This window comes from Halichoerus grypus, chromosome X (genome assembly GCF_964656455.1).
Source record: "Halichoerus grypus chromosome X, mHalGry1.hap1.1, whole genome shotgun sequence".
NCBI classification, from domain to species: domain Eukaryota; kingdom Metazoa; phylum Chordata; class Mammalia; order Carnivora; family Phocidae; genus Halichoerus; species Halichoerus grypus.
In genome coordinates this window covers 69,379,462-69,390,502 of record NC_135727.1, presented here as the reverse complement: position 1 = coordinate 69,390,502, position 11,041 = coordinate 69,379,462, and the positions used below count along the sequence as shown (strand labels likewise).

Genomic DNA, 11,041 nt, shown 5'->3' with positions numbered 1-11,041 from the left:
AGCCATCTTCATACAATGTGATTTCGGTTATTAATACAGAAATTCTTACGTATAGATGCTGCACTAGCATTTTTTGATATTTCCCCAAAGGGAGAGTAGCAATTATGTATGTGGATACAGAGAAGGCAAGAACAGGGATGATAATTCTATACAGAAAGGAGTTCATCACTCTGTGGGGGGCAACATGTGAGTAAAGAAGGAAACCATGACCTGGTACTCTCTTTTCCCCAGAAAAGGCACTTAGAATAGACACTTCCAAATTATGGCAGTATAAAAATCCAGCAATTTAGGGTTTACCCACTTGAAAGAATGTCCCAAAGCACCCATCACTCATTCACACAATGAAACTACACATGAGAAAAACCAAACTTTAGTAGTAAGTTATTATTAATACCTGCTCTCCAAACAGTAGTTAGAAAACTACGTTTGTAACAGATCTAGAGAATAAAAACACATGCAAACTCTCAGGAACTATGAAAGAATTAAGGCCTACGATGGAGTGCCTGGTGGGGAACATGTTCCCCCAGGCCAGGGTTCACTTCTAAAGCAATTAGTTTGTCGAAAACGTTCACTCCTCTTGGGTGGGATGGGGTGGAAAGGGGCAGGGGAGGAGTGATCAGGCCAACACGTTTCAGTCTCATGCACAATCAACCGAGGCAGGAACGAGCTGTCAAAAGGCTCCCAGCAGCCAGGGCCCAAAGGCCTCACTGCATGGCGCAGATGCTGTGGGGCAGGAACTCCTGCACGTAGGTGGCGGCTGCCTTGGAGAGGTAGGTCATGGTGCCAAACCTGCCACTGGGTGCACTGTCATACAGAAGAGTACAGATGCCAGACGCAGGATCCTTGGCCAACATGGTATCATCTGCACCGAGGGTTTTCTGTTTGGTTTTTAAGGGTGGGAGAACACAGGGGAAAGGCAAGATTACTAATCCTACTGATTAAAGTCCTGATTAGGATAACTCTGAGCCTCCTCCCCATTGCCAACTACTTGGGTCTTAGGTTGTGTAGGTAGGAAGGGATCAGAGTTTGGCACAAACTGTTGAATATGGATTTCTGTACATGCATTTTTCACTAGATCCCCCAAATCCTATGGCATTATTTGTAAAGAACTGATTGTGTAGAAGTTTTGAAAGTTAAAGATAACAGTTAATTAAACGAGTTGTGTCTGTTAAGGGTCAAATGTTAATACCAACAAATCACCCCGGAGGGACTTTGGTCTGAATCTTTCTAGTACCACTGATTTCAGCTAGTATTATTTTATCTTGCATTTGATCCTGATTTCTTTCTAAGTCACCTTAATTCAAATAGACTGTAAGCTTTCCAAGCTAGAGCCTACGCCTAAAAGGGATCACATTATCCGATACATGGAAGAGTATCTTTTCTGGGGAAAAGAGAGCAATCCAGAATATTTAAAATTAGGACTGTCCTGGAAAATCAAAATAATTGTGATTTCTTTTGCATTCCCCCACAGTGCCAAATAGAATGAAACACCTATTATATATTTTGGAGATTTTCCTATTGACAAGAGTGCATGCCCTTCACCTTAGTATTCCTACTCTTCATCTGGGAAACATTTGGAAAGCTTTCAATAAGTAGTTTGCATTTATTAAATGTGGTTAATTTCCTGGAAGAAGGTATGTTGAGAAAAATTTTTTAAATGTAGAATTAAAAGTTTCACTTTAATATTTTCCTATAGGTAAGTAGCAAACGCAAAAACAAAACCAAACCAAGGTAAAATCAAACCTTCTCTTTTCCTTAAAAGTCCAAAAAAGGATATGCTATCCAATAGTCTCTTATTAAGTCCTTCTTGCTACAGAAAGTCATGTGATAAGAAGAATGAAATATGATGAAAAGCATAAAAGCCTCCTGAGTTCCAGGCAACTTTACCATCTAATACAATCGCAAAACACTTGGTGAAACACGGAGGTCATCCCACCGCCTACTTCTTTTGCCATCAGAGCTCAGAGCCACTCACTACAAAGGGGGACCAGAAAAGAGCTGAGGAAGAGGGCGCAAAAGAGTGACCTTGGCTTCATGAAGCTCTCTGAGTGCAGCCAGGTTAGTGTCGGACATTCCCCTTCGAGAAAACAACCGGGTTGCTGTTTGCCTACCTGTTCTTGAAGGAACAAGTCATTAGCAATATGCACTATTTTTTCCACGGCAATGATGCTTCCTATGCTATGAATTTCAATATCTGCCATCATAGTGAGGACAAGGATGGCTTCAACCAGAAGCTGGCGGTACTCGGGCTGAGGTACGCGATTCAGGACAGATTCCACATGAACAGAGAATTTAATCTCGCCCGGAGTCATCTGTGATAGAGAAAAAGAAAATCAATTCCTAAGCGCTCATCACTGGGGAGGCACCAATCACCTATTCTGAAAGGCAGTAAAAGCAATGTAGCCAAGAGTGCTGCTCAGTCTCCTTCAAAGTACCTGAGTGAGTATAAATTGGTTCAATCTTTTTGGAAGGCAGTCTGGTGGCGCATAACAAGAGTCATAAAAGTGTCAGTGCCCTCTAACCCACAATCCTATTTCTGAGAGTTCGTCCTAAGTTAATAATTCAAGAGAGGGGGGGAAAAAAAGCCCCATGTGCAAGAGTGTTTATAGCAGCATTAGTCACAAGTGTAAAACTAAAAGTAATCTGAACACGGGAATGGTTGTGTAAATAATGGCACATCATGGTACAGCAACTTCATGAGTTTTTATAGAGTCATTTGAAAGAATAAATATGACGACCGTGCATAAAAGAAAAATCTAAGTGGAACTTAAAGTCGTATTTACATGATGACTAGAATTATGTAAAACAGTTATATACTGTTAGATTAAAATGGGCAGGAAGAAATAAAAAGTTATTTTAGGGTGAAGGGGATTGAGGGATAAGTTTGGGTAAAACAGTATTGAGTATATACTTTACAGTGGCACTGGAGATTTGAACTTTAAAGACCAGGGTTCAAGTCCTGTCTTTGCCAGTTACTAGTTCTATGACCTTGAACAGTTTGTTTCCCTAAATTTGTTTCCTTATCTGTAAACCGGGAACTATGATCCCTTCCTTGGCTGTCTCACATACCTTTGTGAAGGTACTTTGAAGACTCGTAAAGGTACCATTCAGGTATGCATTGTTATTAATTATACTAACATTCTGATCATGCTTAAAAGCAGAGAAAGGACAAATAGAGGTCACAGTGTTCTTTATTAGAGAAGAGGCTTCTAGGCAAGAGTAAAGCCCTGAAGCATAGCATTAGCTTTCTGTACCAGCCCGTCCAGCCATCATCTGCAACAACTCCAGTGTTTTTGAGAATTTTCCCACTATCCAATCTTACAATTCCTAATTTGCTAATTCTAGTTCCTTTGTTGGTTTTGTATAAAGGCGATTCTTTATCATTTCTATGTGATTGGGCGAGAAAGGAAATATAAAGGTACCCGATAATATATGTGTGTGGTTCACGGCAATGTTTTCCAACCATGGTTATCTATCAGACTCATTCTAAAGATTTTTTTTTTTTAAGTACAGATGCTCAGGCCCCATCCCTAGAGATTTTAATCCACTAAGTTGGAGATGGGCGCTCAGGTTGCTGTGACACATAGTTCGAGCTAAGGACCACTAGTTCATCATCTAAAAGTCTACAAGCATCCTACTAGAGAAAGGTGGGGGGTGGGCACCTGGGTGGCTCAGCTGTTAAGCATCTGCCTTTGGCTCAGGTCATGATCCTGGGATCGAGCCCCGCATTAGGCTCCCTGCTCCCTCTCCCAATCCCCCTGCTTGTGTTCCCTCTCTTGCTGTCTCTCTCTCGGTCAAATAAATAAAAATTAAAAAAAAATCTAAAAAAAAAAGAGAAAGGTTGGGATGAGAAGGATGGGGAAATGAGAGACATTCTTAGATCTCTATCTTGACTGCCCTCTCCGACTCTGGCCACACTCACATAAACCAGCCTAATTTAGTCAACCACTAAATGAGGCTGTCCTTATATAATTAATATAACACATAATTGCTCTCTCATGTTCCCATTCTGTTTTTAAAAAACATTCTCTCCTTTCTTCCAATGCACTTCATTTTTAGTTGATTTGGAGTCATAGAACCATTACTTTGAAAAATGATCCCTGAAATACTTGAGCTACACAAACTATCAATCACACAAATGTGAAAGACACAGAATCTCACCTCTCTAGTGGTTGAAGAAGGAAGCACAAAACCTTCCACAGAGAGTCCGTGACACTGCAAAACAGCAAAAACATGTTGTCACTAAGGATATGCTGACAACTGGGGGCCTGTAAGAAGACACTTAGTATTTCTGAGTGTGTTCCATCAGATAGATGCTGAGTAATCGCAGGCCAGTGGAAGGCCCTGCAGCCCAAGTGTCCTTGCCAAGGGGTTGTGATTACTATGTGGCAAGAATCAGGGGTGGACTACAGGACATGCAAGATTTACCCTCTATTTAAAGGAGTGGAAGGGATAGAGAAGGTCTACCTTCTGGGAGAGACTAGCCCCAAAGATTCAGAGACTACCCAAGAGGATATCATGTTAGGTCCCAGACTCATCACAAATTAGCTTTCAGAAAGATGTTTAGGCTGAAGAAAACTCAAAAGCTGCATTTGCAGACATGTATTACTGCATTTTCTAGTGAAGCGTCCCCCCGTCAGCACCCTTGATGATGCCCTCACCCTGCTGTACTTTTTTCCATAGTACTTGTCATCTTTTAACATTCTAGATAATTTACTTATTTAGTATGTTTATTATTTATTGCTTGTCTCTCCCTAGCAGAATGTAAGTTCCATAAGGACAGAGATTGTTGTCTATTTTGTTCTTTGCTGTATCGCTGTGAGCACCTAGGACACTGCCTAGTGCAACAGCGGACGCTCAAGAAATAGTACAGAAATGAATGATATTTCATCTTCTCTCTCACCATCAACTCAATTATTAAAGAGCAATGGGAATTAATGACTTGCTATTTTAGATGTTAAGTAAATCAAAACAATACACAGTAAGCCACAGACAAAGATTCCAACCCCCAGACGCTTCCATCCTATGTTCCATATGCCAAATAACAGTCTTTGTACAGAGAATTACCAGCTTGCAAACATATGCGCAAAGTAATTATGTTACATTCATACTCTAAAAGGAATGGAATGACAAAGCAGAGGGCATTTGTTTTTCCTCTTATATGAGGGTTCCAAGTCCAGGTTTTGATTCTACCACAAAATAGTCAATCTTCCCAGTCATATTTAAATGTTCCTTTTCTTGTAGTCTCAAGGCCTTGTGGTTTTGCACCTTTATCATAACACATCTTGGCTTTGCATCATAGCTGCTATTTATGAAGGTAACTATGGATTAAACTCCCTGGTGACAAGAACACATACCTTCCATGGTATCTGGGGCAGAAGAGCACTTACTACATGTCTGTGAAATTGAATTGCCATAGCCCAGGCATAACTGTGCAGATAAAATACCTGTCTGTAGAGGTTAGATGGAGGAAAGCAAGTTTTAAGTACTCATTGAAAAGAAGATTGCCAGAGCTGGTAGTCTGAGGATTCAACTTCTACCTTTCCAAAAGATCACCTGTTTCTGTCCCTGGGAGAATATCAGTGTGCTAAGGGGAGAAACGTAACTAAAGGTTTTGATGTCCTGGATGATATTTCCTTCAGGTCCTTGCCAAGGGTGACAAAGCTGAAAGTGGCACCCAAGAGACTATAATTGAGACCTATGAACGAGTACAGTGGACTTCTCGGCCCTCTAAAGCTGTCACAATCATAATGGTGTGATGTCCCCTTAACTGTCTTTGGCAAGCTAGGCCTTTGAAAGAAAAACAAAAATTGGTCATGCCAACAGAGTCTTTGGACCATTAGCATCATTATGATCTTGCATTTATTTAGTAGTTTTCATCCAAGAAAAAAATATAAGTAATAGCTCCTTACACTAACTCCCCAGATACCACAGTCATTTTACAATAGCGTTAGCACATTGCTACAGAAAACATTTCCACTCTACAGTAGCTACAAAGAAAGCGGCTCTTTGTTGCCAAATTTGATAAATGTATCACAATGTCCAACAATGCTCAACTATGGCCAAAAGCAGAGAAGCCATGATTTTTGAAATCTAATTTATAAACAACACCATAGCCATAGCAACAATAATAGAAAGAGACTGAATCATAAATAGTATCAAAATAACAAATCAACTTTGCTAATTAGGTCTTCTTCTAGGTTTTGTCCATATGAGCATATGACATTTATATAATTGTGGTGACGTCACAGTCATGTCATATCTCAGCCAAGGAGATTGAGGATATCAAGGGGGAAAATAAAGAGATGTCTACAATGTGTTTTTCTCACCTTCTGTAAAACTTTCCATACTTTTTGATAAAATCCAACTGGGACTCTGTTCAGTGCTCCATCTAGCCTTCTTCGGCGTTGCCACTGACCTTGACGATTATCTTTAGATGTCTGTTGAGCATATGCACGAGGAAAGGACCCACTACTTGAAGCCACAGGTGTTCCAGGTGACTTGGGACAAAAGGAGAGGAAAGAACATAAAGCAAAAGTCATCTCTGTTCCTCTGAACAGAATAATAAACACACTGTAGAATTAGAAACCACATAATAAGTGTAACATCCAAGATAAAGAGATTACAGTGAAGCCAGTAGACTGATGAATAGCTAGCGACAATGTAAATGGATACAATCCTTTTTAGAAAGCAATCTAGTGATACTTAAAAGGAGCCATAAAAATACTGATCATCTGGGAGGTTCTTAGCTGTCTCTTTACTTGGTTATCTCTCTGTTAAACTTCTAGCTGTTCTATGGCTTAGTTTGTTGCTTTCAACACAAGCCTCAATCAAATTAAAAGAACTGAAATCAGACAAAGCATGGTCTCTGATTACAATGAAATTAAATTAGAAATTAGTAACAGAAGGAAATCTAGGAAATTTACAAATATGTGCAAATTAGACAATACGCCCCTAAATAACTGGTGGTTTAGGAAAGGAATCACAGGAAAATTAGAAAACACTGAGATAAATGAAAACACAACATACCAAAACTTAAGGGATGCAGCTAAAACAGTGCTTAACGAGAAATTTATGTTATAAATACTTGTACTAAAAAAGAAGTAGAGGCACCTGGGTGGCTCAGTTGGTTAAGCATCCAACTTTTTATTTTGGCTCAGGTTATGATCTCAGGGTTATGAGATCAAGCGCTGCATCATTCTTTGTGCTGAGGGTGGAGCCTGCTAATGATCCTCTCTCTTCCTCTCCCTCTGCCCCTTCCCCCACTTGTGCGCGCGCTCTCTCTCTCTCTCAAAAAAAAGATGTTTTTTACTCTTGCTACTTTTGATCAGCATTGTACCAGAGGTTCTAGCCAGTGATATTAAGCAAGAAAAGGAATAAAAATCATCCAGAATGGAAAGGAAGAAGTAAAACTACATCTGCAGATGACATGATCTTATATAGAAGGAATTCATAGAAAAGCATTAGAATACATGAGCTCAGTAAAATTGTACAAGATCAATATAAAAATCAATTGTATTTCTAAATAGTAGCAATCAATATTCTGAAAATGAAATTAAGAAAACAATCTCATTTAAAATAGCATCTGGGGGCGCCTGGGTAGCTCAGTTGTTAAGCGTCTGCCTTCAGCTCAGGTCATGATCCCGGGGTCCTGGGATCGAGCCCTTCATTGGGCTCCCTGCTCCACAGGAAGCCTGCTTCTCCCTCTCCTACTCCCCCTCCTGCTTGTGTTCTCTCTCTTGCTGTGTCTCTCTGTCAAATAAATAAATAAAGTCTTAAAAAAAATAGCATCTGAAAGAATAAAATACGTAGGAATAAATTTAACAAAAGAAGTTGTAAAACATATACTCTGAAAACTTTAAGACATGTTGAAAGAAATTAAAGAATGGAAAGAAATCCCATGTTCATAGGTCAGAAGACTTAACATTGTTAAGATGGCAATACTCTTGAAATTTATCTGCAGAATCAACACAATCTTCATCATAATCCCAACTGGGTTCTTCGCAGAAATTGACAAGCTTATCCTAACATTCATATGGAAATTCAAGGGACCCATGATAGCTAATACAATCTTAAAAAAAAAAAAGACCAAAGTTGGAGTTGCCTTAATCTCTTCAGTTTAAGAAATCTGAAATCATAGGCCATTATATTATGAATCATTGATTTAAACCAAGGAAATTTAATTGGAGATCAGTCTTCCTAAAATGTAACCTTCATGAGGGCAAGGACCATATCTGTTTTGTTCTCTATTGTATTTCCAGTGCCTGGCACGAAATTGGCACTCAATTAATATTTACTAGATAAATTAATAATCAGAATAATAGCCGATCCAGTGGTTTTCAAACTTAAAAGTGCATCAGAATCACCTAGAAAGCTTATTAAAACACAGATTGCTAGGCCTCACCCAAGCCTTTCTGATTCAGTAGGCCTACGGTGGGGACAAAGATTTTACATTTTTAAGAAGTTCCCAGGGGATGCTGATACCATCTAGCACAGTGCCTGGCACATAGTAGGCATGCAGTTAATTAGAGTAGTCGAAAGAATAAATGTATAAACAGACACTTAACAAATACTTATTAAATTGAATTTTACTTTCTGAAATGGAAAAGAGGCTGGAGTTGAACCCCCTGCCCTGCCCTTTTGGGAAAACAAATGGAAAGACTTTTACCACCATATATGAAGTTGATTTATACTTATTTTAGTTCTTGATTCATTTGTTTATCTTTTCAGTCAGTCAGTATATGTCATGACTTATGTAACAGCACACTCAAAGCACTTGTGATTGGTATATAATATAACAGCAGTTACCAGAAAAGACGGTGACATCAAATCTATACCCAAGGGATGACCACCACTGGACTATAAAAAAAAAATTGAGAAAATAAGATTTTAAAAGGGATGAGGCAAGGCAAACATTATTTGTGTTTTTAAAAGTTATTAGTAGAGTAAAATTACAGACAATTCATGTCCCTAGCCAGCATGTTATTTAAAAAGCTGATAAATAGCCTTACTCTAGGGGAAAAAAACAACAACAAACTATGTTTAAAAATATTTTTTCCATGATCAGAAAAAAGGGCATTGGTGAGTGGTAGAGAAAAGGACTTAAACAATACAAAATACCGGAGAGGCAGGTAAGGATGGAAATCAATAATTAGAAATTAGAAAGTAATGAACATTTAGGGCTCTCAGTCCTCGAAATTACAGTCCTAATGATCTGGGCTTTCTTGCAGTCCTATAGGTAGTGGATGTGTAAAAAAAGAATTAAATGATATAGCTGGATAGGTCAAGTTCTTAATATCATAGTAATCTAGCTGGGAACATGGACTTCAAGTTCTAAACATATAATGAACTTGTAAGTAATACTGTGTGACTATAAACAACTGTAAAATGTTTAGCCAATCACCCTTGGCCAAAACAAGGATTGTTTACCAACATCAGTTTAACTCTTCAGTATGAAGCATAGTTCTTTCACCTTTCAGATAGGAAAATGTTCAGATTATCCAAATATTCTGCGAAAAAACATGTAGTAGTGAACATTTTTCTATTACAAAGCCCTTCCTTAGTCCATTCAGTTCTTGCCCTTGCATAATATAAATCTGAAAAGTTTCCTTCAAATTGAACTTCAAGCATTGGCTTCATTCTTGTCCTAAATGGTTCGGACTCCTACAAAACCCCAAACAAATAAAATTTCCATTTTGCCTCTCCTCCTCTGGATGGGCTTTAATTCTTCAAGCTACTGTAAATCAATTTTGAAGGCAGGAGGAGTAGTTTTAAGATTTTCATAAAAAGCGCTACTAGGGGAGACCAACTCAGTACCTTCTCAACTCGGAGACCCTGAAATCACATGATTTCCCAGAGTTTTGAAAGAAGCTATGGAAGTTTATGTTAAGTATTTCATCGTAGAGCACAAAAATTTGCCTATTCTCATCTGCAGGGTAAGAGGTGACCAAAAAAAAAAAAAAAAAAAAAAAAAAAGAGTAAGAGGCTACAGTATGATATTTGAGGACTCCCACCAACTCCAGGGTGATTTAGATGTTTCTTCCTCTATGTGTCCATACACTTTTTGTCTACCTCTATCATGACAATGATAAAAATCTAATTTGGGGACAATGCCTGAAAGTAGATTTTTAAAAAGGCTCTCACCTAATCTGGTGTTCTCTCTAGTACCTGTTCTTAAAAGTAAGGAATTGGAGTCTAGTTTCATAAAGAAAATTAAGTCCAAAATTACATGTTAATTCTAACAAGAGGAATTCAGGGTTTTATTTTCTTATTATCAGAAACAAATTACTTCCCTCCTAAAATTAGCAAAATAGTTTGGTCCAGAAAAGGAAAGCTATCTGTAAAATGAATGCTATGAAGGAGAATCAAACAAGCTGCTGTGTGGTTTGTTATCTTATTTGTAAAAAGGCCATGAACTCATGCATGTCATATACATGCCTAAAGGTAGGTTAAATTATGTTAAAGGGTCCCTAGTTGTTTCACCTGACTCTCAGTTGAGACAGATAGTCTATGAAATTCCACCTGAAAAAAAAAATGGCTCTGATTAAATGCAGGATATGAAACAAAATAAATGATCCCAACAAAGTCTGATTCCAAAAGAATGTTCTTGAGCATGACAATATCCCAGCTCATCTCCCAAGATATCCCAAGATGTCTTACCTGCTTTATCTCACTTTTTAACTGCATTATCCCAGTTCGTTCTGTTTTGGTTGCCCCAACAGCACCAATCTCGTGGATAGAAATAGCAGGGCTAACATTTGAATCAGTGGGACGAACTATATAGCATGACAGGTTAAAGAGAAAGAGAGAGGATAATCAGGTTCCAATTATTTTGCTCCACCACACTTAAAAGACTTAGATATGTGTCCTCCTTTTATATTAATAATAATCAAAAGCAACCAACCAACTATAACCTTGCTATTCAAAGTGTGGTCTATCAGCATCACCTAGGAGCTTGTTAGTAGAATCTTGGGTCACCCTCCAGGCCATCAGTTTGCATGTTAGCGAGTTCCCCAGGTGATTCTTATGCACAGTAAGGCTT

General features: G+C 38.6%; 1 protein-coding gene across 7 annotated transcripts in view; it reads right to left on the bottom strand.

Moving 5' to 3' along the window:
* Nucleotides 1-354: 354 nt before the first annotated feature.
* PHKA1 (phosphorylase kinase regulatory subunit alpha 1) overlaps nucleotides 355-11,041 on the bottom strand; it is a 142,130-nt gene continuing 131,443 nt past the window's right edge. For 4 of the 7 annotated variants that reach the window (XM_078064893.1, XM_078064896.1, XM_078064899.1 and 1 more), the window contains 7 exons: nucleotides 10,660-10,775; nucleotides 10,483-10,521; nucleotides 8,809-8,859; nucleotides 6,330-6,500; nucleotides 4,162-4,215; nucleotides 2,112-2,312; nucleotides 355-878 (listed from right to left, as the gene is read on the bottom strand). In XM_078064893.1, coding sequence (XP_077921019.1) covers nucleotides 705-878; nucleotides 2,112-2,312; nucleotides 4,162-4,215; nucleotides 6,330-6,500; nucleotides 8,809-8,859; nucleotides 10,483-10,521; nucleotides 10,660-10,775 — 806 coding nt within the window. In that variant the 3' untranslated portion in view covers nucleotides 355-704. The remainder of the gene's footprint in view (nucleotides 879-2,111; nucleotides 2,313-4,161; nucleotides 4,216-6,329; nucleotides 6,501-8,808; nucleotides 8,860-10,482; nucleotides 10,522-10,659; nucleotides 10,776-11,041) is intronic. The other 3 variants (XM_078064895.1, XM_078064897.1, XM_078064894.1) reach the window with 2 other exon arrangements.